At 47.2% G+C, this 23,554-nt stretch overlaps 2 protein-coding genes across 6 annotated transcripts; both read left to right on the forward strand.

The window, feature by feature from the left end:
* Positions 1 to 613: 613 nt before the first annotated feature.
* NOLC1 (nucleolar and coiled-body phosphoprotein 1) lies at positions 614 to 11,860 on the forward strand. Of its 3 annotated transcripts, XM_003207956.5 has the most exons (14): positions 614 to 773; positions 866 to 921; positions 1,000 to 1,130; positions 2,295 to 2,413; positions 3,164 to 3,305; positions 3,832 to 3,935; positions 4,677 to 4,824; positions 5,478 to 5,618; positions 6,035 to 6,124; positions 7,348 to 7,491; positions 7,699 to 8,250; positions 8,967 to 9,079; positions 9,463 to 9,543; positions 9,829 to 11,860. In XM_003207956.5, exons 1-14 carry the CDS (start codon positions 663 to 665, stop codon positions 9,985 to 9,987), a joined length of 2,091 nt encoding a protein of 696 aa, XP_003208004.2. In that variant the 5' UTR covers positions 614 to 662; the 3' UTR covers positions 9,988 to 11,860. The 3 variants fall into 3 exon arrangements, with proteins under 3 accessions (XP_003208004.2, XP_031410281.2, XP_085085982.1); XM_031554421.2 differs by lacking the exon at positions 6,035 to 6,124; XM_085229856.1 differs by lacking the exon at positions 8,967 to 9,079 and having other exon boundaries at positions 9,829 to 9,984.
* A 1,010-nt stretch (positions 11,861 to 12,870) lies between these two features.
* LOC100539821 (2-hydroxyacylsphingosine 1-beta-galactosyltransferase-like) lies at positions 12,871 to 22,201 on the forward strand. Of its 3 annotated transcripts, none has more exons than XM_019617597.3 (6): positions 12,871 to 13,002; positions 16,723 to 17,567; positions 19,746 to 19,885; positions 20,018 to 20,094; positions 20,473 to 20,692; positions 21,257 to 22,201. In XM_019617597.3, exons 2-6 carry the CDS (start codon positions 16,731 to 16,733, stop codon positions 21,570 to 21,572), a joined length of 1,590 nt encoding a protein of 529 aa, XP_019473142.1. In that variant the 5' UTR covers positions 12,871 to 13,002; positions 16,723 to 16,730; the 3' UTR covers positions 21,573 to 22,201. The 3 variants fall into 3 exon arrangements, with proteins under 3 accessions (XP_019473142.1, XP_085085985.1, XP_010712725.2); XM_085229859.1 differs by having other exon boundaries at positions 12,887 to 13,002; positions 16,728 to 17,567; XM_010714423.4 differs by lacking the exon at positions 12,871 to 13,002 and adding an exon at positions 13,066 to 13,335.
* The last annotated feature ends 1,353 nt before the right edge of the window (positions 22,202 to 23,554 follow it).

Below are 23,554 nucleotides of genomic sequence, written 5' to 3' on the forward strand. Positions count from 1 at the left end.
TCCACCTCACACCCTTTACTCCTGAAGTCCCAGAGCTCACTTTAAGCTCTAGTCTTGGCATTCAATATACGCTTAGAGGCTTGTTTGTTTGGTTATTACACATATCTTTTTCAAACCTTATCTTCCACCTTACCTCCTGCACAACCCTCAAACCTCTACATACCTACTGTAGGTAACCTTATTTCTACGTCTAGTCCCTTCTCTAGTTCCCCTTTATAAGTAGTTCCCTTGGGCCTAGTGGTGCACTTATTTTAGCCTCATCTCCTTGTGCTCCGAACGTTTCCTAGGAAGATGCTGAATCTGCTTCACATGTGACGTCTCCCGGCGCTGCGGGTGCCCCTACCGCCAGCGCGCGGCCTTGCATCTGACTGGCAGGACGTTCCCTCACAGAGTAGCCTGCACTTCCTGCTCTCCCTTTTCAACAGATTACGATTGGAGGGGACTGATCTGTGGAAGAAAAGGGACAAAGCGAATTTAACCGCACTGAATCTTCAATCCGTCACCGCTATGCGCACATTTCCGCCCCTCTCCAACATGGCGCCGTACCCTCACCTCAGACCGCAACGGAGGCGCCGCGCGGGCTTTCGGCCGCACGCACGTACGTACGTCGTTACGTCATCGCGTCGGTGCGCGTGCGTGCAGGCGGCACGTGGCGGCGCAGCATGGCGGAGCGGCGAGCGGTGCCCAGCGACCTCTTCCCCTTCGTGCTCGCCTTTCTGCGCGAGAACCGCTTCGAGGGCGCCGCGCGCGCCTTTGCCAAGGAGGCCGCGGCGGTGAGCGGGGCTGGGGCGGGTGAGGGGAGGGGAGCGTGGTGTGGAGCGTGCGACTGCGCTTGCGGCTAACGCGTGTCCACGTGTCCCCGCAGAAGGAGCAGGACCCCAACGCCGCCTCGCTGCTGGACATCTTCAGCTACTGGGTGAAGTGAGTGCTGCCCGGGGGCGTGGGGGGCGTTTTGCTAGGGGCTGTTCCCCAGAGCTCCGACCGTCTGTCTTCCTGCAGGTCTCCTGCCGCTAGGAAAAGGAAGCTCGTGCCCAACGGGCCTCAGGCAAAGCGGACGGCTGCCTCGAGCAGCAGTGAGAGCTCCAGCGAGGAGGAGGAGGAGGCGGCGGCCCCGCCTGCCAAGAAGCCAGGTGAGGGGGGAAAGGGGCCGCGTTGGGTTGGGAACCTGACCCTGCTCTGGATACGGCGTGGTGCCTGTGGCTCAGGTGAAGTGATTCTGCTGCTGTCAGGAAGCAGGCTCGCGTTCTGGTCTTAGAGCTGTACAATCGTAAAGTTTGGGAAAGACCCTGAGATCATCTGTTCCATCGACCCACCCCCACCGTGTCCACTAACCTCGTCCCTCAGTGCCACAGCTCCATGTTTCTTGAACGCACCCTGGGCAGTCTGTGCTGGTGCACTGCCACTCTTTCAAAGAAGTTTTTCTTAATATCCAACCTGAACTCCCCTGGCACAATTTGAAGCCATTTTCTCTCATTCTATCATCGCTTTTTCCTGAGAGATCTCTCTAGTCCTGATGACTACACTTTCTGATATGAGTTAGGATGCCGTTGGTGCTTCAGCCAAGTGTCAGCCAATACCCCCAGATCTTTTTCCTCCATGCAACTTGTCAGCCACTCTGCCCCAAACCTGTAGTGATGTATAGGGTTCTTGCAGTCAGTGCTCAGCTCCTGTTGCTTGGTTGTGTTGAAGATCATAGAGCTGGCCTCAACACATTGATCCAACCTATCCAGATCAGTCTGTAGGGCCTTCCTACCCTCAGGCAGATCAGCACTTCCTCCCAGCTTGGTGTCATCTGCAAACTTACTGAGTATTCACTCAATCTCTCAATCTTCTTCCTGGCAGCTCTACTGCCTGTGCTTCCCATTTCTGTTTGTGATACATTTTCATTCCCAGTGAGCATGAGCTCATTATCCAGGTATAAGTTAAAATCTGTAGCAAAACGTTACGGTGGTTCCCTTTGGAAGTCTGCAGTGGTTTATTGTTGAAGCTGTTGAAGCACTGACAACAATTTCAATGTTTTCTCAGTTTGGGGGAGTGCTTCTTATGTGGGATGTTGTTGCTGATAAGTCTGCTCTTAAATATGTGAGTAATAAGGGATGAATGAATCTAGAACTGTTTTGGATTCTTGTACTGTTCTGTGTATTGCAAACAGAAGCCTGGGTCAGTGTTACAATCTTCAGGCATAGTTTACTGACTTTAATAGATCATTTTAACATGATATAATACTAATACAGGATATATGTATGTGGGAAGTGTGAATTAGCTGGCCAATGTATTTTTTCCCTTACTTGCAGCTAAAGCAACAGCTGTAACAAAGACAAAAGCAGTTCCTCCAGTCAAGAAGGCAAAGAGCAGCAGCGAGGACTCTAGTGATGATTCAGACTCAGAGGAGGAGGAGAAGAAGCCAGCAAAGGTCAGCCTTCCTTTTTAGCCTCTTTACTATATGCTAGATAATGATGAGTGATAGCAAATTTGACCAACCAGAATTCTCACTGAAAGTGAGCTTGCTTTTCATGAACTGCAAAGAACCTGGACTTCTGGAGATACAATGTACTAAGATGTAATAAGATGTTTCTGCAATGGACAGTGTACTGCTTAGATGGATCCTCTGAAAAATTCATTTCATGTCTAACAGCTATTTGTTTCACATCCATGTCTGCTCATGGCTCTTTTCCCAAGGCTCTCAGTGCTTGCTCCTTTCTTTTTCTTGGGGGGGAGGGGGAGGAGAGAAAGATTATTTACAGCTTATACACATGTATAAATAGAGAATTTTCTCTTTTCCTTTTTCACTATTGCCATGGTCTTGAGAAGCAAAGGCAGGAAAAACAGTATCACACTTGAAGAGGCAAACCAGGGTTGCCTCATCAATGTTTTCAGTCTTTGAATTTGTCTGATCCCCAGAAAGAAGAGAACTCAGTGTTAGTCTCAGATCGCCCTTCTTTTGAAGGGAAAGAACTGGAGACTGAAGATTAAAGAACATATCCTGTGTGTTTCTGTGAGGCTTCACAGAGCAAAACTGGAAGCAAAACGATTATTCAGAGATTTTCAAACACCAGCTGTTAGGCTGTGAGGTTTCCAGCTGTTTAAACTTCCTGTACGTGTACCACTTATTAGCCTCTTTTCCTTGCTACAAGGGCTACTCAGTTTTCTTTATTTCATTTAGAAAGGCACAAAACCTGCAGTGAAGGCAGCTGTAACCAAAATCCAGCCTAAGAAGAAAGCAGAGAGCTCCAGCTCTGACTCAAGCAGCTCAGATGAAGAAGCACCAAAGAAACAGCCACCAAAACCAGCGACACCTAAAGCAGGTATCTCCTTTATTGCATATTGTGAGTCTGTGTGCACAAAAAGCTAGAGGAGTGAGGCATATCTGTTAACATAGTCTGCAAATCTACTGTCTCTGCCATTTTTATTCTCAAGCAGTCTACTTCCAACATGGAGCATGCGTAGAACTGATTGTAAATGAAACATCAAGTCGTAAATGAAACATCAAGTCATAAAGGCTGTATTATTTGCATAAATAGCTGCAATCAGCAACATTAGTTGCTTATCTTGTGCTTTTATCAATGTCTTCCCGTAAAGTGCAGAGCTGGAGAAAGTTAACAATATTTAGTCTTCGGTCATGGAAGTATTAATAAGTTAGAGTGGACATCTTACTGAAAACCATCCCTAAGCTCGAAGAAGAGTAAGAATAGAAAACTTACAGTACTTATCGTAATGGTTCCTTATTATCTTTTCCTGTGTTTTTCTCTTTATGATACTTTATGCTGAACGTAATGACTCCTCATTTCTCAGAGTGTATTTTCTAGTATTGCTTTTCACTTGTCCCAAAAGGAAATAAAGCTGCTCAGGCAACCACCAAAGTGGTCAATGGGAAAGCACCAAGCAGCAGCAGCAGCAGTGAAGATTCTGATGAGAAAAAGGCTGCGCCGAAAAAGGTAAATTGGACTTTAAAGGAGTTTTTAAATGCTATAGTAATGTAGTAAGACTGGATGTATCTCTGTCTTTCAAAGACTGTGAAAGAGATAAGAGTAGGGCACATACTGCATGGAATCTGAGTAAAGTATTTATGGCTCTTAAACAGCCTTTTTTTTTTTTTTTTTAATGGTGGGATTATGCCATAGAATTATAGAATATCTCAGGTTTGAAGGGACCCTAAGGATCATTGAGCTCCAAGCCTCATAACTTGGGCCAGTCTGCCAGGATCCCATCCAACCTGGCCATCAGGGGTGGGGTATCCCCACAGCTTCTTTGGGCAGTCTGTGCCATGTCCTCACCGCGCTCTGTGTAACATTCTTAACAGAACATGACCTAACACGTCCTGTCCATGCCCTGACTTTCCTCTGCTACTTCTACAGGAAAATGTCTCCTTACATTTTAACCATATTGTAGTTCGTTTTTGCATGAATTCTCTGTGCTTAGCTACCTGTGCTCTTCAGCCGGATTAGCTCTCCGTTAAGGATTTATGCAGCAGAAAATAACAGCAGAGTGACCGTGACGTGATACTCACGTGTTTCCTAGAATTTGCATGTGAGGATCTTCATTAACTTTCTTCCTTTATGTTCAAAATTTGCTGCCTCTTAAGTGAGACATGTAGTTAGAGATTTGCATCCAATTGTCCACCCAACTATGTGGTTTTTTTTTTTTTTAATGTGTATTTCTTTCCTTCTTGTGTTAAGGCTGTTCCCAAGAAATCTGTGCCCAAACCTGTAGCCACCCAGTCGTGTCCAGGGAAAACCAAACCTGCCAAGGAAAGTTCAAGTAGTGAAGACTCTTCTGACAGTTCAGATGATGAAAAGCCACCTGCAAAAAAAAAGCCGAAGTCTGGTAAATGCTAAATACCATTGCTTCTATGTGGGAGAGTACTTCTTGTAGGATGGCAGGATTTAACAGCTGACAGCCAAAGGCAAATTTTGCTGCACGCAAACTTCTAAGTGCTGCTGGTTTCGTGAACCAGAAACAGAGCAGCTTATTTGATGTGTGCTTTAGGGGTTAAGCTTAAAATTCAGACCTTCTCTCTGCAGAGGATGGAAAGTGGGGGTGATTGACTTGGCTTACTTGTCTGCATATCCACTGTTCAGATGGCCTTTTAAGGCCCTTAAAGGTTTCCTGTCTGTCAGGATTTGGGAATTAATTTGCCTGTAATTTGGTTATCCTGTAACTGCAGTTTTTAAATTGTTTTAATTTTTCCCTAAAGTATCCAGGGCTGTTAAATTGTGGTCCAGCTGATGGACTAAATGAGTCTCCGTTTAATACAGTACAGTGCTCTTAGTATTCCCTAAGATGGTAACTAAACTTATAGTAGAAGCAGTGGGTAGCAGTGGAGTAAGTGTAACATTTCAAATTACATGCTGATGTCTTTGTACATCAAGGAGAGGAGTAAATGGAACCAAGAAGCAGAAGTGATTTATTCTAACTATAACATCTTAGATATGCTGCTTCTGTTATCATATGGGCATCTGAATGCTGTTTCTCTGCAGGTCAGTACAGTGCTGTACCACCACCTCAAGCTGTGCAGACAAAGAAAGTTCTTGCCAAGGCTCCAGTGAAAAAGGCTGACAGCAGTGACTCTTCAGACAGTAGTGATGAGGAAGAACAGATGCCTCCAAAGGGAGGAACGGGTATGTTGTGAGCAGGAGGCTTCAGAAGAATTGTTACGTGGTGTAGTCAGTGTTATGGCAGTCTTTTGGATTCCATGGAAAAGGCATATGACAGGTCTGTGTTACTATTTGCTTCTCTGGAAATTTCTGAGTAATTTGAAGCTATCTCATAGAACACAGTGCATAAGCTCTGTATATGACTGTGCAGGTTGGGTTATTTACACATGTAGGTTTGAAAAGTCATAGGGATCTTGTTTCATGAGGATGAGTCAGGCCTACTGCTGGAACTGGCCAGGTTCTTGCTTGGCTTCTAGAGTGCTGGCTGAATTACTAGTATACTGAACAGGGAGCTTTCTGTTTGATTTGAAAGATTTGAACCTCAATACAGAGATTTTGTGTAGATATGACCTGTATTAATTTTAGACTTGCTCTTGCAGGCAAAGCAGCAGTAGCTAAAACAAGCGTTACCCCAAAAAACAAAGCTGTGAATGCAAAGAAGGCTGCATCCAGTTCAGACAGTGACTCGGGTAATTCAAGAAATCATTTTGTTTTCTGCTGATGTTTTTGTTGGCTAAGGTGGTTTGCCGTGGTGTATCTGTGAAAAACCTTTAGTATATGAGCTTAAAAGTTTTGCAGTCTCCACAAGTTGTGAAATTGAGAAAGAGCCTGCTGTGCAGAGCACGTCCTGATCATGAGGCACACCAGGGAGACCATGTTGCCAGGTGGGAAGGGTGGAGGCATCGTGTTTCTCCAGGAAGGTTCATGGTTAATCTTGTGTCCATATCTTAAGCTTTTCACTTTCTGTTACCCTGTTATGGGCTTTGGGAGAAGTTTTGAAAGTAAGATATAAAAGAAAAACCTACTGCCACCATACCAAGCTTAATTCTAACCATAAATTCTAAAGTTGCTTTTTAATGCAGTCCAGTATACCATGTTTTTCTCCTCCTGTTTAAAGGTCTCCTGATTTGTTTGTCTCAACATTTCTAATGCTACAGTAGGGTTGTGGGTGTTAGCAGCCTGTCTGTCTGCAGACAGTTAGCACTAGGTTGTGTGATCCTTTAACAAGTGTCAGGAGATCTGTGTTTTCTGTTTTTCTTCTCTAGTTTTTCAGAAATGAACAGTGATTTGTTTACAGTTGTGAAGAAAGTGTTCAGAAGTGTTGGAATAGATCAGGCATAGTATTCCAGGTTACTGTCAGACAGGTGTAATTGTGCACAGAAATCTCCGATCTCAGTAGTGGAATGTTGCTAAGCACATTTGACACAGAATACTGAGCTCCTATCCTATTGCCTCTTCACAGTTTCTCCCTTCTTAATTTCTTGCCTGCTGTTTAATCTTTATTGCTTATTTTCTTAATGTTTCTTCTCCTTGAGTTTGTTTTTGGTGATATTTGTAATTTCTTCTCCAGTCCCTTACTATTACTATAAATTATACATAATAATATATATTTAACATATAAATCCTATTTAGCAAATATTTATCTGCTTTTTTGTGCATGCATTAATAAATAGCTTAAATTTCTATTTGTGTTCACTTTTCCTAAGAAGGAAGATAGGTACAAAGATGAATGCTGTCCCCTGCCCACTTAGGAAGCGTTCATCAGATGCTGCTTATTTCAAATTATCTGTAGTTCCACATATAGCCACAACCAAAGTCACTGTTTACTTTCTCATGAGATATGTACGTGTCATTACTAAAGTAACCTGTACCCCAAGGTTATTAAATGAAGAAATGTACTTCTTTTGTTCAGATTCCAGCTCTGAAGATGAGAAGAAGGTAGGGAATAAGCTCTCAGCTAAACAACCTGTGATAAAAAGTGCTTCAAAACCAGCAAAAGCAGCTGCCAAGCCTGGACAAGCAAAGAAGGACTCCAGCTCCTCCTCAGACAGCTCAGGTACTGGGATAAGAGGAAAAAAAAAATATTGTATGCGTGTTGTACTTGTGAAATCTGTGTTTCCAACCAGGGTGTGAGGTTGCAGTTGGATAGGGATTGCCCACTGCAGTATTGTTTCAATCAATTAAAGAAGTGTACTGTGACAGCACTGAGTTTGTTAACTTCATGTTGAAGGAATAGGGCTGAGTCTTGAATTCTTGTTTCTAGATTCTGATAGCTCTCACAAGAAGATGCCCGTGAAGCCTGCAGCTAAAACAGCAACCCCTGCAGCAAAGAAGCCACAAGCTACTGCAAAGAAAGCACAAAGTAGCTCTGATTCAGATAGCAGCTCCAGCAGCTCTGAGGAGGAGAAGAAGAAAGCCCCTCCAGCTAAATTAGCTGGCAAAACAAGTAAGCCAGTGTCCAAACCAGCCCCAGTGCCCAAAGCAAGCAGTTCTGACTCTGAGAGTTCAAGCAGTGAGGAAGAAAAGAAGCCAGCAGTGAAACCAGTCAGCAAATCTACAGGGGCAGCGAAAGCAACTGTAGGGAAGAAAGCAGCTGCATCTAGCAGTAGTAGCTCTTCTGATAGTTCCAGCGAAGAGGATGAGAAGCCCAAAAATTCTGGGAAACGGGCACAAAACACTTCTCAGACTGCTGCCTCCACGGAGAAAGCAAAAGCATCCACACCAGCAGCCAAGAACCAGAAGTCTAAGCCAGCTGGTGACAGCAGTAGCAGCAGTGAAAGCAGTTCTGAAGAGGAGAAAGGAAAAGCAAATGGAGGTATTGCCTACAGTCTGGGAAGTGGGACTGTCAGTCAATATGTTACAGACCTAAATATCCGTGGGAGCCTTTCTTAAATGATTTTCAGTCCACTTTCTGTGTCGTGTTATATTATCTGGTGCAGTACAGAGAAGGAAGGAACCATTTTTTCATTTACTGTTCCTTTTTGTCTACATTGTGTATCTCCTGGCAGTGGAATTTATGATGACATGAAACTCGCTTCTGTACAGTTGTTGTTAGTTGCTGTCTGTGCATTTGTTAGTTATTAGTAACACTAATAATGCAGACTGCTGGGGGACCTCAGTCTCTGTTGTGAATGGGTCACCACAGGTGTAGCCCCAGTGCACAATCTCGGTTTTGTATAGACAGGAGGGAAAACGTTTACAATGAAGTGGACATGTGCTCAAGTATGTACTGTGCAACTCCCAAGAATTGGCAGATTTTAACTGACCGAACTTTCTCAAATTCACTGAATCATTAATGTAGAGGTACTCAGTTACATAAAATTTATGTTCACCCATTTAGATAGATAGGATGGCAAAATCCTTGCTTCTCAGGGTAGCTATTGGTGTCTGGTTTTTGGCTGTTGGTTTTTTGTTGGTTTTTCTTTTTTTGGTGGGATAATGTAGAGATTGATGTGTCTCAAGACTACATTTTGGCCATTGTCTTTTCCCACATTGCAGTTACTTGAAGTTTTACTACTCTATTTCTAACAGGCATAGTAGAGAAGAAACAGAAGAGAGGAGTTGTTCAGGAGTCAGAGACACCAGACAATAAAAAGGCAAAGAACAAATCTAAAACACCACATACAGTTCCAAAAGTGAAACGGGTGAGTGAGAGCAGGCTGCTGATTGGCAGGAGAGGCATCTTTGCATGCTAAAATAATAGGGTTCTTTTGTGGTATTTCTTTTTTCTTCAGGCTTGAGCCATAGGAATTACTTATGTTTTTGCTCCTTCCTCATGCATTGAATTTTGTCTGGAGAACCCTAGTTAATACACATAACGTTATTCTGGCAAAGGCTGATTGGATGTGCTTGCACAGTAGCATCTTTGTGCTACCTGATCTGAAGAATGGAAAATGTAATGAATCTGAGAAATTGTTAAGGTTTTAGGTGACCCATACAGGGACAGAGAGGGAAGGAGGTTTTCCTGAAGGGAAGATATGTGCTAATATGTGCTTAGTGTGTCTTTTTTTTTTTTTTTTTTTAACAGGCAGCTTCTCCTTTCCGACGTGTAAGAGAAGAAGAAATTGAGGTGGATGCCCGTGTTGCTGATAACTCCTTTGATGCAAAGGTATGGTTAGGTGGTGCACAGAGGGGGAACACTTGACCTGTGCGAATATAGGTCTCCAGATTTTTGAGCAGTCATGTGGAGGGAACTTCTTCCACCAGGAGGTGCTGTTAGGAGGTGCATGAACACTTGTGCACAAGCACTGGCTGGAGGAGTGCACAAGAGTATTTTCAGCTCTAGTATTTCTGTACTGGCACTTACTGGGCACGATGAAGGGCAAAGTGTCACTTCAACTATCTTCAATATTGATACGAGTTCCTTCTTCCTCTCCCTGTTCATCCCTTACAGAAAGGAGCAGCTGGTGACTGGGGCGAGAAGGCTAACAATATCCTGAAATTCACTAAGGGCAAATCTTTTCGCCATGAGAAGACTAAGAAAAAACGAGGCAGCTACTGTGGGGGCACTATATCAACCCAAGTAAATTCAGTCAAGTTTGAAAGTGAATGAGAATGTTTCCTTGAAAATTTGTGAATCGTCTGCTCACCAGAGTCACTTGGATGGGCACATGGATTTTATGGACATGAAACCGTCCTGGAATGCAACCTTCCACAGTCCCCTGTGGGCAGGCATCTTCAGTATGGGGGTGTGGGAGAGTGGTTGGACGATTCCCTCCTTCATTTCTATCTAATATTGATTTAGGCCCCTCATATGAAACCATCCTTGAACTGGTGTGAAACACCACTAGGGTGACCTCCAAGACTTAAATTTCCTAGTCTTATTTTAAAAGACTTACAGTAATTTTTGTTGTTTTGTTCTAGTTTCCTGTCATCTAGTAAAAGGGAGAATTTATTTCCCTCTAACTTAACCCACTGTTTCTTTTTCGGCTAGTTTAACTTGGATACCTGTGAAGCTGCAAGTACTGTGACTTGCCTTTGGCTGGTTACATGAAGAGCAATGACCCATTTGAATCTTGTGGCTGTAATCTCCACCCATATTGGACATTTCAAATTCACAGTTGCAGTGTGTCCAGGTTTTTATTTTTTCATTGCTTTGTATTGCAATAAACTCTTACCTTCTTCTTCCCTCAATTCCTATTGAGGGTACTGGCCAGAGTAGTTAAAGAAGGAGAGTAAATTCATCTCAGTAGCTGAGGAATCACATGGGTTGGAGTTGCAAGTTGGCCAAGGTCTTTACTGTATTACTGTGGCACTTTTGGTAAGGTTTACATTTGGAATGTAGCCAGGGAGTGGAGATCACCTCCATACAGTCAACAGTTTCTGCTGTCATGTTGGAAGAAGTGTCTTTGGCTCAGCGGGAATGCTTAAAGAAGAGGAGAAAGTGAGGTTTTTGTTTATTTTTAGCTTTTTTAACCCAGCTCTGCTTTTTTCTGTGATATCAGTTTGTTTGTTTGTTTTTCAAAGAAGCTTTGACTGCAGCATGGCACCACTCTGTTCTCTCTGAGTATATAATGTGCTAGTTTGTGCTTACTCAGTAATGTGCCACACAGATCGATCATAGATGAGATGAATGTAACATTAATGCCTTAAATTGCCTTGGGTTAAATCACTTGCTCTTTCAGCTTTTTTCTACTTGTGAAATCCCTCTACAGAAGGAAAATGCCAGTTTCCCTTATTGCATATAGTTTGGTGCTGTGTTGCACCACAAGTTGTGTAGTGTGAGTGGAGTCTCAAGTTCAGTAATTGCAGCAGGAAGTGAGATTTTATAAGCAACTGAGATGGTCTGAAGGCTTGTTGCTGTTGAGATATCTTCCTTTCCCTCCATTAGGTGGATTAAGCTAATTTTAGCCTATGGAGCAGTATGCTGAGCACATAGCCGGTATGGGTTGAACAGTGTAGGACATCTGAGGAAAAAGAGGCAGTGGGCTGTGAGATTGTCTTGCCCCCATGCTGTGACACTGCTGCTCCTCAGAGGCTGTTTCCATGCCCTGCCGCAGGAAGACACAGTTGTGTGCAAAGCAGTGTCTCATAATTCAGCATTGCTTGCAACCGATGAGCCAACCCCATGTGCTAATGCTGCAACCTGTTTCCATGAGCCTTTTCAGGACTTCCCCTTGGGCTTGCACAACTGGGCCGGTTGCTGGATCCTAGGCAACCATGCAGAGGGGCTGGGGGGGCAGGGCACAGATATCACACAGCATTCAACATTGGAGGCCGAAGGAAAGTGGGAAGAGTTTTTACCTGTGCTAGGGATGCGAACAAAACCTTGCTTATAGTTTATCATTTTAGTTTGTCATTTGCCCTCTTCTGTTTGAACTCTCACTTTGTAACTGCTGAAAGACACTTTTTAAAAACTTGTGCTTGGAGTATTTTATGTGTGGGCACTCAAGTGTCTCCGAAAATAAAGATTGCTGCCTTTGTAATCTGTGTGCATTTGGTGTGGGTGGGATGTGGGAGGGGTTGGGTGCTGTATCTCAAAGCTGCAGCATTAAGGCTGACTGCATCTGTTTGCACCCATTTCTTGATGGCTGGACTTGGGTGTTCAGCTGGATGCAACGGGCTTGCAGAAGAGACTGGTGCCTGTGCAGCTGGCTAAGGGGTGCTGCTGCAGCAAGCTTGGAGAAGACGTAAGATAGAAGGTTATTTACTGTCAAGAAGTTGAGACTTCTTGAGACCCCTTGCATCAGCTTTCCTCCAGTGCTGCTGCCAGATTAACCTTATGGTGTTTAGCCATATGTAAGTTAGGTAGCTCGAACCTGTGGGAGTAAGAAACAATAGGCGCAACTGGAAAACGTGGATACCTATTAAAGGTGTAATTTGTGCTCCCTTTGATGCCTTCCTGCTCTGTGACAGCCTGCGCAGGGTAAGGGAACGCCCTGAAGACCAGGGCCTGCTAGAGGTCTTGTGCTGCAGTGCTGGTTTTCCCCTCGTGCTGCACCTCCAGGGAAGGTCGGGAGAGCAGAAGTGCCGCGCTGGTGGGCACGCTGTGATTAATGCATCCGTCAGTCAGTCCGTAACCACGGCCCTCCATCTCGAACGTGCTGTAGGAGGAGGCGGTGTAACGCTGCCCGCGGTCTCAGCAGCACACGCAGAGTGTCACAGGCCCCGCTGGAGCACCGACTGAGCAGCGCTTTGTGGCACTACTAAGGAGAGACTGCTTCTGGAGCTGCAGGGCAGGCTCAGCCTACATCACAGCTCTGCCGCCGTCCCCGGATTAGCCCGCTTCCCGCGAGGCGTTTCAGCTTCGGCGGAGCCGCGATTAACGTGGAACAGGACAGACAGGACGGTCTCCCCTGGGACGTGCGGTGCCGGTACGGGAGCCCTGCCGCACAGCCGCCAGCCCGAAGAGGGCTCCCGGCCCCGCGTGCCCCCTCCCCGCACGCCGGCTCTGCCCACCCGCGGCGCTCCTCCCGCCCAACCTGGCGGGGCCGGGGCGTGGCGGATCGGAGCAGCCCCGGGGCCGCCCCGCCCTCGCCCTCCGCCGGCCGGCATGAAAGGGGAAGGCGGGCGGGCGCCGGCCGCTCCCTTACCTTCGCCGTGGCGCTCGGGCCGCGGCTCTGTGCAGGTGGGTGCCGAGCCGGGGGGGCTGCATGAGGAGAGCCTCGGGGGCGGCGCCGCGTCGTGGGTGTCCGAGCGCTCCGCTGGCGGTGGGAGGGATGAGGAGCTGCGGGAGCGCCTCCGCCTGCTGGAGGGCGCGGGCTGGGCGCCTGCCTCGCTGTGCGGATCGGAGCCCGGATACGTTGACGCTTGAGCCTCAGTGCCACTTACTGCATCTTCCTCCCGGGGACCGCATCTCAGGGGCACCTTCCCTTCCCTCCTTCCTCCTTCTCCAGTCCAGACCTTGTTGATGGCAGCTCGGCAAGGTTCCATTCCACTCCTGCTGTGTCCTCAGAGCCAAGTAGGCTTTTTGTGTGTGCTTTTTTTGATGTGTTTTGTTCTTGTTAGTTTTTTTTTGTTGTTGTTTTTGTTTTTAAACGTAAAGGCATCAATGATTTTACAGAAGATGAGTCTTATCTCCAGCTTCTGTGCCTCTGTAATTCTGCTAAACGTGGCCTGACTCGTCTGGCAGGGCTTTATCAATCCCAGGTGCTTCCTACACAGGTTGCACAACCTCCTGGGATGCTTAATGACTTCTTCCTTTTAATGTGGTGTTCCTTCACAGCAAGGAGCCAAAATGACAGAGCAGTGCTGGGAAGGCTCTCACCCTCCCATTCCTCTGACCTCTCCTCTGAAGCTCTCTGCTCTCTGGCCCTCTGCTTCCCTCTACAATCTTGGGAACCTGTTCAACCTGAGCATCCTACAACCCTCTTTTAGCCCAAAGCGTGCACCGAGCTGTTATGTGTGCTCATAAGATCTGTGGCTCACGTGAATATTTGGGAACTGCTCTGGCTGGCTGTCCCTGATGCTCTCAAAGAACCTCATCTCAGCTGCTTCTGGTCTTGCAACCATGTTGCAAACAAGAGAGGAGCCTTCCTACAAGCCTGCTGGTGAAGCACGCAGTGCTACGGAGCGGCTCCAACCCTGACAGGAGGCACCTGGGAAGTCTGTGCACATGGAGTGGGAGAACCTATCCCTTCCCATGGACAGGGTTAGTGTACGGTCAGAGGGAAAGCAAAGGTGTGCTGCTAGGCACCACCGGCTAGTCTGAATTCTTGGAGCTATGTGTTTTCAGATGCCCTGATAAACTGACACACAGAGTTTAATTTGTCCTCCTGGTTATTAAGGATCATCTGTTCTGTTTGGTGCTGAGGTTCCCTGCTGTGAGCTACAGGCTGCCAACATGCTGCTGGCTCACAGATTCCTGCCATGCCTGCACAGCTTCCTTTGTACCACCTCGATGACCCAGGAACGCTGTTGGAAATGGCCCCAGATCCTAAAAGTTCTGACCTGATTCAGGACTGCATCACTCCATCCAAAATAGAAGAGGATGAGCTTCTGATGCTGTCGTGTGGAAGTGGTGCAAGGCATTGGTTGCTCTGTTAGCTTGGCTGCTGGTGTGATTCTCCCTCTGATCTCTGGGAGATGTGGGCTTTGCTCACTCTTTGAACTTTTTGTGGCTGCTGTGAAAATGTTAAATGGGAAATGCCAGGAAGGTTCATTGCCCTGAGCAGACCCTTTGCACACTGCTTATTCTGCAGGTGAACAGCATTATAAAAACAACAAAACAAGATAAAGCTTTATTCAGCACTGTGTCTTCTAGGTTTTCACCAGAAATTCCCTAGGGTAGCTCCCACTGGTAACACAATGCTGTCCTGCAGCAGCTGTGCTGCTCTTAGCCACCTGCCTGCATGGGACTTGTGTTTCCATCCATTAGCCACAACTGAGTGGCTGCCATCAGCCTGGTGGTGGCAGATAGTGCTGTTTTCTTTGGATTACGCCCAGCAGATGAGGCAAACTTTGATTTCCTTTTCTAGTAGTTTAGAGCACTCAGGTGAAGATGCCTGTTGGTGCTTTGTTAATTCCTGAGAAGTTTACAGGGAAAAATACTTCTTCATACTGTGGGCAAGACTGAAGTGGAGACTAGAAAGCAGAGGAGGAAATAATGGAGCCCTGTGCATTTGGGTTTCCCACTCCTCGGCAGGAACCAGGCAATACAAAATAATGGAGGGGAAAGGAGAAGTGTACAGCACAGCTTTCTCGTTATGGGGTATTCGCTCGTCACCCTTTCTTTGTGGGCATCTACCTGGACTGCTTGCTGCTGAAGGTTTTAGTGCTTCAGCCCAATACAAAGCACCCAAAAAAGAATCATCTGTCTTTAGAGCTGTGGCTGTTGGTTGCTTCAGTTACACTGATACGTAACAGATTCCATTATGTTGAAGTCCTTCCCTGTCAAACATAGCGCACAGAGCTGATCTCAGCCCGAATGGATGCATCCTGGGTTCTTAGTGATAACTGTGCAGTTTGTGTGATTTTGCTGAGCATCTGTCATGCAAAGAGAAGAGTGTATTTTGCCTCCTCACAAACCTTTCCCTTTCCTTTCGTTGTTATTTCTCACAGTATTCAGTCCCTAACCCAACACTTCCACACCACAGAAGCAGAGAATCCACCCCCAGCAGGATTGCACTCCAGTGCCCCACAGTTCGGTGGTTTCTTGTTGAAGACCATTTGATCTCAGTCCAGCGGTGGCTGTGGGAGTTGTGCTCATGCAGCCAGAGGGCTGGGCTGCACCAGTGCCTACAGGTGCCTCTCAGGGCACAGGCTGTGCAGAGAAGTGCCCCAGAGCCTGCAGCTGTGCTGCTGGCTTTGGCCAGCCTGCTCCTGCTAGCAGAGGGATGGGATGCTTTTCTTATGGTGCTTCTCTTGGTTCCTATCCTGCTTCACCACATCCCTGTAGCCCCTTTGAGGCTTAGTGTGTGTGTCCTACATCCACTTACAGTTGTTCCCACTGTAACTCCTTCCCCACCCCCTTCTCAGCAAGTCTGAACTGGGTCCTTAGGACATGGCTCTGCTTCAGACTGTTCCCAAATAATTATCATGTAATTCTTCTCCCAAAATAATATGAGGTGTGGGTGAGGCGCATTTGCTTCCAGTGATGTAGCAACACCCCTTACACAAGAGAAACGCTGCGTGTTTCACTAAACTGGGAATGGGGTGACAGCTGTAGGAGTGTGACTAAGGGGCGTCAGTGTGCCCTGGGTGTTGCACGTTGTCTCTGGGACTGCTTTCAGGGGTTGCTCTTTCCCAAAGTGTGGATATTCCAGCACCTGCTTCACCTTTCCAGCCTTTTCCATTGATCTCCCACAGCTGATCCATTACTGGGGAGGTGGCAGCTCTCCACCCAGTCCCCTCCTGTATTCTTGAGGTTGAGGTTTCTACCTCAGTCCCGCTGAGGTGTGGGCTCTCTCCTACCCTTTCTGCACCAAGCATGGTGGTTTGCAGTGATAAAGGCAGAGTGTGCTGCCTGGCTGGGCTTTGCAGGCCTCCTGGAGAGCGTGCATGGCCACCAAAGTCTCGGCAGGCAGAAATATGCTGATCCTGTAGTGATGAACAGGGATGGAGTTGCAGGTGCCCCAGCTGGTGCTGTGACCCAGCAGGGTTCCTCTGATTGCTCTTCTCTGCCCACCTGTTCTTGGGCACAGAAAAGAGGCTCTGAATTTCTGACATTTTTGTTGGTTTTATTTGTGCTTTCTTTCCTTTCTCCTCCCTCTAGTGAACTCCTCGCTGCTCCCCTCTCCCACCTTAGGAGCTTCTGGATTGTAGCTGCAGGCCCAGTTGTCCAAGTTATTGTCCAAGTGTGCGTCCGAGTTTTTTATACTATATAAATGGCACATGTCTCTCCTTGCAGTGAAGAAGATGAAGGTATTACCGTGCCCTGCTGCTCTTCTCTTTGTAGTGGCTGCATTCAGCCTGGAGCCGTGCTGCTGTGCCAAGGTGCTGATCATGCCCACCATCGTCTTTGACAGCCACTTGCGAGTCTTCATGCGCGTGGCAGAGGCACTGACTGAGCGGGGCCATGACCCCGTGCTGCTGCTCCATGAGGCTCGGGATGTAGAAGCCCACCTGCCTGCCTTCCGCGTGCAGAGGTACTGGGGCATCTTCAGCATGCAGAGCGCAGATGCATGGATGCAGGAGAAGATAAAGCGCGTCTTCCAAGGGAAGATGACCTCTCTGGAGATGTTCTCCTTTTTGGAGAAGTACCTGGAAAACTGTGACCTCGTGCTGGGAAACTCTACCCTGCTACAGAAACTGCGGCATGAGCACTTTGACCTGCTGCTGGTGGATCCCAATGAGATGTGTGGCTTTATCCTGGCTCATATCCTCGGTGTCAAATATGCTGTGATCTCCACTGGTTTCTGGTTTCCAGCAGAGATTGGTGCCACTTCCCCCATTGCCTATGTCCCCGAATTCAACTCCCTGATGACTGACAGGATGAGCTTCTTTGGTAGGACTTGGAATCTCCTAGTCTACGTGATCACTCGTGTGGCTACAAAGCTGGTCATCCTGCCCAAGTTTGAACATCTCATGGAGAAGCATGGGGTGGAGCCCAAGATATCCATGCTAGACCTTGTCCATGGATCGAGCCTCTTCTTCCTCTGTAATGATGTGGTGCTGGACTTTCCCCGGCCAACACTGCCCCATGTCATTTTCACAGGAGGCATCCTTGCTGAGCCTGCAAAGCCTCTTCCAGTGGTAAGTGCAGGAAAGCTTTGAGCCATGGTTGCCTACTAACTTGGGGAGATACGTGGTGCAAATCTTCTGTAGAGCTACGTAAGTGCTGTGAGGCTGTTTTGGTGCCAGCATGCATTAAGGAGATTGGGAGCACTGAGGAGTGTGGGTCTGCAGGAAGGGTACTGAGTTGTCTACCCTGAAGTAGGAGTCATCTATCTTATCAGTGTAAAAACAATGTGTCCTGTAATGGCAGTATTGTCTCTGGGAGTAGTTCACAAGTAAATTGTTCCTACATTTTAAGAGGAAGTAGGAAGAACAATCAGTCTTTGCTGCTTCATCACTGCCTTAAATTAATCCAGAATTTCTTCCTTAATCCAGTTTCTCACAAGGTATTTCTGCCTACAAGCATGTAGCCTTAAGAACAAATAGGGGAGAGCTGTGTTTATTTTTTATCAAATTCACTGTGGAGTTCCAAAGTATACAAAACCAAGACGTATTGTTCCCTCTTTCATAAGTACCAGCCCTGAGGGAAACTCCCCAGGCATCCCAGAGGCTTTCCCTGATCTGTACCTCTCTATCCCCAGTAACAAATTAAGAACGACAAGCCTCCAAATGAAGACAGCATTGGAATGGAGAAGGACCTGTCTCCCATTCCGCTCATTGCTTTCCACTTTTACAAACAGTGTGGGGAAATAGGCTTGGATAATAGCACTGAGGCAGTTGGGTTGTCCTGCTGTCCCAACTGATAGACTGAAATAGAGATAAAATTCAAGTTTCACCTGATTAAATGCCTGGGAAGATCTCTGATGGCAGCTTTAGTTGTGACACTGGATTCCCTTTTTGGAGTTAAAAGGAGGAAGTGAGATTAGGTGCTTTGAATCAGAAGTCCTCGAGATAAGTATGGCTGCACATTACCCTTTCCAGTGTGACACATCGTGCAGGTAATGCAATTCATGTAGGATGCTCCAAAATCTGTGTCAGAGAGTGACTGCCCTGCAGATCTTGCAAAACATTAGCTTGGTCCAATCTGGACGCATACACGCCTGCCTTATAAAGAAGGGAGTTGTTTGCTGTGGCATTACTCATATACTTCATGGCTTCCAGAGCCCGGGGCACCCAAGGGAAGAGTGATGGAGATAAGTCCGGAGCCAGTTGGTAGGTGGTGGCAGGCAGGTGGGCAGGTTGATGCTCAGGTTATGGGATGGCAACAGACGAGAGGCCCTCGGTAGATCTAGGTGTAGCTTAAGGAATTTCCCATCTCTGCAGAAGCTGAGTTATGTAATTAAAGGATTTATTTCCTCATCTGAAACATCATGGTAGAAAGTTCCTTTAATTAGGGCACAGTGGAATATAGATACGTATTTGAGAGTTAAGAATCTTTGGTGGTCAACCAAACTTCCCTTAGCAACTTTAATGCTATCTCTGAAAGCCAGATGTGTAGGCCTGACTATAATGAGCAGTGCAGTTCTCTGCCTCGTGAGTCACTGAAGTGCTATCCAGCAAAGCCAAGCTTGTACTTCCTCTTCCTTAACAATTCTAGTAGTTGTGTTGCTCAAAAGGAAACATGGGATTCAAGAGAAGTGAGAAACCAAAACCCCTTTTTGAATTAATTGTGATTCTTGGCTGCTAGTGGCGTTTAGGACTCTTCTGCAAAGAAAGGCTCAAGTCCCCAAAGTACCTGAGAAAGGGCAAATATCCCCATAGAGTAACACTAAAATCTGCTTTGTAACTCCTATATACCTGTGATACTCAACATTTTAGGTACTGCTAGTAAAATATTCTGGTTTAATCGCCCTATTTTCTCCTTCACAAAAACAGGGTGAGTTTTTGTGTTCTTTTTACCCTTCATGTTCTTAAACAATGTGTTGTTTGTTTGTTTGTTTCAAGAAAGTATCATATTCAAAGACATTTTGAGAAACTTCACTAAAATGCTTCTGATGGTGAGCTGATACATGGGGAACTTGAAAGCAGACAGAATCCATAGTGAGAGATGCCCAGCTCAGCATGTAGGAGAATGTTTCATCTGCTTTGCAGCAGTTGTACTGGCTGATGTCTCCTAGTTTCCTTGCTTCCCCCAGTTAAAAAGAGATGGATTTGGCTTCATTTTTTCCATAGGCTGTTCTCTGCTGGCAGAGGCAGCAGGGGAGAGGGCCTTTCTCCAACAAGATTTCAAGGCATCTGTGTGTGTTTTACCCACAGGATCTGCGTCTCTGGGTGGAAGCAGCAGATGCAGGTGTTGTTGTCGTCTCCTTTGGCATTGGGATCCGAGCTCTTCCCACTGACCTGGTGGAGAAGATGGCTGGTGCGTTTGCCCGCCTCCCACAGCGGGTGGTGTGGAGGTGAGGAGGGCAAGGGATTCCTTTTAACTTGAGTTGGATGAAAATCACAGTTTCCTTTCCCTCTCTTGATCTGATTGAGTTTGTAATTGCATGCGTCTCTTTTCCCATCTTGTTCTTGACTTCACTCTACAGATATTTCGGACAGAAGCCAAGAAACCCGGGTGAGAACACACTGATGATGGAGTGGCTGCCCCAAAATGACCTGCTAGGTAAGGCAAGGTGTATGTGTGTGAGTGTGTGTGTGAGTATGTGCGTGTGTACGTGTATGCCGCTAGCAACATCCCTGGAGTTTAGTCCAAACTACAGCAAAGATGTACAAGAAAAACATCACCTGTATGGGTCAAAATCTCTCACTTGTTGCATGTATCATCCGTAAGTAACATGATCTTCATCTAACACCTGTTTTGAAGCTGTATCCTCTTGACTGTGTCCAGCAAGTTTTGGGCTGCCAAGATTAATGTTCAATCTCTCTGCTCAGCATGTTTGGCTTTCACTGATCACATGCAAAATGCGTGCCTTGAAGAAGCCACCGATAGCCCTGTTTTGGTGAAGAAGGCACTGACCTGCTGCTGCTTCTCTGCTTGCAGGCCATCCCAATGTGAAAGCTTTTGTCAGCCACTGTGGGATGAATGGAATATTTGAGGCCATTTATCACGGTGTGCCAGTGGTGGGGTTCCCATTCTATGGGGATCAGTTTGACATCATGACCAGAGTGCAGGCGAAGGGCATGGGTATCCTCATGGACTGGAAAAGTGTGACAGAAGAGGAGCTTTACCAAGCTGTTGTCACGGTTATCACTGACCCCAGGTAAGGTGTTCAGGTGAATCGAGCTCATCCTTGGTGCTGATTGTGTGCAAGGGCTGGTGCCTTTCTGAGATTTGCTATGGCACTGTGACACAGTGCACCCACTGCCTAATATGACGGAAGCAAATAGTGGTTAAAGTGCTATCCAAGAGCTTTATTATTTTTTTTTTTTTTAAATCAGCTGTTAGCAGCCCCTACTACTGACCTCAGAGTAAGTAGCAAGGGTGTTAGCAGTTGGCAGGCTGAAAGATTTGGCCAGTCCCAGATGTGACTGGTGCTGGATGAGGTATACTGGCACAGGCTGCCCTCAGATACCAGTGATCTGCCTGCAGCCACTGAGCAGCCCCTCTACTGAAGAACTTGAACTGAGGTAGACTTGCTAACATGCAACGTGCTCTGTGCCATCAGAGTGGCTTTCACAGCAGATACAAAGAAAAATCGTGGAGGAAATGTGCCTCTGGCCCAAGGAAACACCTGCTCATTGAAGGCACCTCTGGATGGATCAGGCCACTTCTCAGCTCTGAAGCCCCTGTCAGAACAATAATTTCCTGTCTTCTTCCCTTGCAGCTACAGAAAAGCAGCTAAACTCATCTCTGCCCTGCACCTGGACACACCGATGCACGCTCTCAACAGGACAGTGTACTGGCTGGAGTACATCCTCCGTCATGATGGGGCACCATACCTCCGCCCCGCTGTCTACGACCTCTCCTTGTACGAGTACTTCTGCCTGGACATCTTGGCTCTCCTCCTACTGTGCCTGGCCAGCGTGGGATTTGTCCTCTACAAGTCTGTGGTGTGGTGCAGGAGGAAAGCGGCCAGCCCTATCTATCAGAATGGCAATTGTGTGAAAGGCCACTTCACAGAACAGAAGAAATTGCAATAGGGCTCAGAGCGTTCTAGGGCACATCCCTTCAGTGTGAAACGAGCTGCTGCCATGCCAAGAAATGTACGGCACGCAGGCATAGCGAGAGGCGAGAGATGAGCGGGTCTGGATGAGAAGAGCCGGGGGGAGGGAGGACTATTGCGAAGGCCGATGTGCACACCTCTGTGTACTGCACCGGTGGGCGGGGATGTGAATTCAGGCATGGGTGGAAGTACTTGGCCAGGATGCTGGGAGTGGGGCATGGGTAGGGAGACTTTCTAGGGAGGAGCGTGAGCTGTTCCCTTCTTATTGCGTGTTGGTTTAAATGCTGGTGTTGCTCTTCTCTCTTTCTGCATCTCTGTGGTAACTCTGGAGGTAGGAATAGCATTTGGTTTTAGGCTGGTTCTGTTTCTCCTCTGGCTTGTTACTAGGAGCCCCGAGAGCCAGGATTCCTTCATTCAGGTGAGGACCTGAGCAGAGCTGTGGGCAGGGAGGGGCGCTGGAAGTATTGTTCAAAAGAGAATGAAATCGGTCTGTTTAAAGTTCTGTGGGTAAATATCGTTCTTCCTGCTTCTTTCAACCCTTGGCAATCTTCTTTGTGTTTGAGCTAAATTATTATTTTTTTTAATAAAGTTATGTTCTTTCCTCCACGTAGCAGTGCTCCAGTCTTGGTTTAACGCGAGTCTCTGAACCTTGTTTTTTCCCTTTTTGTCACCACTGCCACTCCTCCATGTACCTCTGGGCCCCTACTGATCGCTGGCAGCAGCTCATCTCGGCCTTCCCACAGCTCTCGTACTGCCTACTCTGCTCCACCTGTAACACATCCATGACTGTGGAACCTCTAATCCTGTAGGAAAAGAAGAATTTGGAGCAGACGTGCGTGCCTGGGGCCACAGGAAGATCAGCCAGTAGCTCGGGGAGCTGCACACAGGCAATAGGCCATGCACAGGCTGTTCGTAGAAGCAATGACCTCTGCTCATTCTCAAGAAAATGTCCCTCTCATTTCAACGTGAGCAGGCATGCTCTTGTCCCCATCAGGGATGTGGTGTGGAGTGATACCCATGTGTTTTTACTCACTCTGGGCTCTGAGGCAAACCCACACCTGGGTGCAGTTGCACAACCTTCCCACGGCGCTGGCTCACAGCCCTGCTGGTGATGCCCTACGCTGAGGGCTCTGCAGAGCTGCCGCAAGCTGGAGAGTAACCTCACTGCCACGTCTGCCCTTGCTGGCATTTCCAGGCTTTGCCCCTGTTTGTTTCTGTGTGTGTTTCTCATTCCAGCTGAGGTGCAGCACAGTGTGTAACCTAGCGAAGCAGTGGTTTGGCTGGGCTCCTGGGATGCCCAGGGTTGGGGCAGTGCCCAGCTCTGACTCGGTGCTTCTCTGATGCTTGGCAGTGCTGCCTTCCCTCCCCAGCTCTCAGCATGCAGCAGGGCTGTAGTAGAGGTTTCAGACACCATTCCTGTCTCGGGTGAGTGAAAACAGGTTGTGGCCCTAAGCTGCTGCTGTTCTTCCTGAAATTTCTGGCAGCTCCTGGGGTACCCAAGGCTGGCTGCAGGCAGTCATGGGCTTGGTGACCTGCTGGGCTGCTACAGAGCAAGCCCTATTTGGCTTTGTTATTAGGACATAGAATGCAATTGTTCCCAGTGGGGGATAAGAGAGCAAGATGAGCTGCTATAACAAATAGGCGAGTGTGCATGTGTGGTGGAACCACTGGCTACGTGGCACCTTTTTGCCTCCAAGTTTAAATTTCAAGGTTGGTGTTTTTTTGGGGGGGAAATATATTGGTGCCAATTCTGCAATGTGGCTGCACGCTGCCCTGTGGTGGCTTTGTTGTCATCAACAGGGGCACCAGGGCCTGGTGGGGGCTGGAGAATTGCACCTTGTTTTGCTTGGAAGTGAAAGAGTAGGGAGAATTTTATGGCCCAAGGAGACTGTGCAGTTTTACAAAAGCCTGAAGACCATTTTCCAACTTGCTAGCAATGCTGCCTTCTTGCTGCTCGCA

Source organism: Meleagris gallopavo, chromosome 8 (assembly GCF_905368555.1).
Source record: "Meleagris gallopavo chromosome 8, MGAL_WU_HG_1.1, whole genome shotgun sequence".
NCBI classification, from domain to species: domain Eukaryota; kingdom Metazoa; phylum Chordata; class Aves; order Galliformes; family Phasianidae; genus Meleagris; species Meleagris gallopavo.

Coding starts and splice junctions, on each gene's coding strand:
- LOC100539821 (XM_085229859.1), top strand. CDS start 12,928: ATGAAAGGGGAAGGCGGGCGGGCGCCGGCCGCTCCCTTACCTTCGCCG. Junction 13,003..16,727: donor CGGGCCGCGGCTCTGTGCAG/GTGGGTGCCGAG, acceptor CTTGCAGTGAAG/AAGATGAAGGTATTACCGTG. Junction 20,095..20,472: donor GCCCCAAAATGACCTGCTAG/GTAAGGCAAGGT, acceptor CTCTGCTTGCAG/GCCATCCCAATGTGAAAGCT.
- NOLC1 (XM_003207956.5), top strand. CDS start 663: ATGGCGGAGCGGCGAGCGGTGCCCAGCGACCTCTTCCCCTTCGTGCTC. Junction 922..999: donor ATCTTCAGCTACTGGGTGAA/GTGAGTGCTGCC, acceptor GTCTTCCTGCAG/GTCTCCTGCCGCTAGGAAAA. Junction 6,125..7,347: donor CAGTTCAGACAGTGACTCGG/GTAATTCAAGAA, acceptor TCTTTTGTTCAG/ATTCCAGCTCTGAAGATGAG.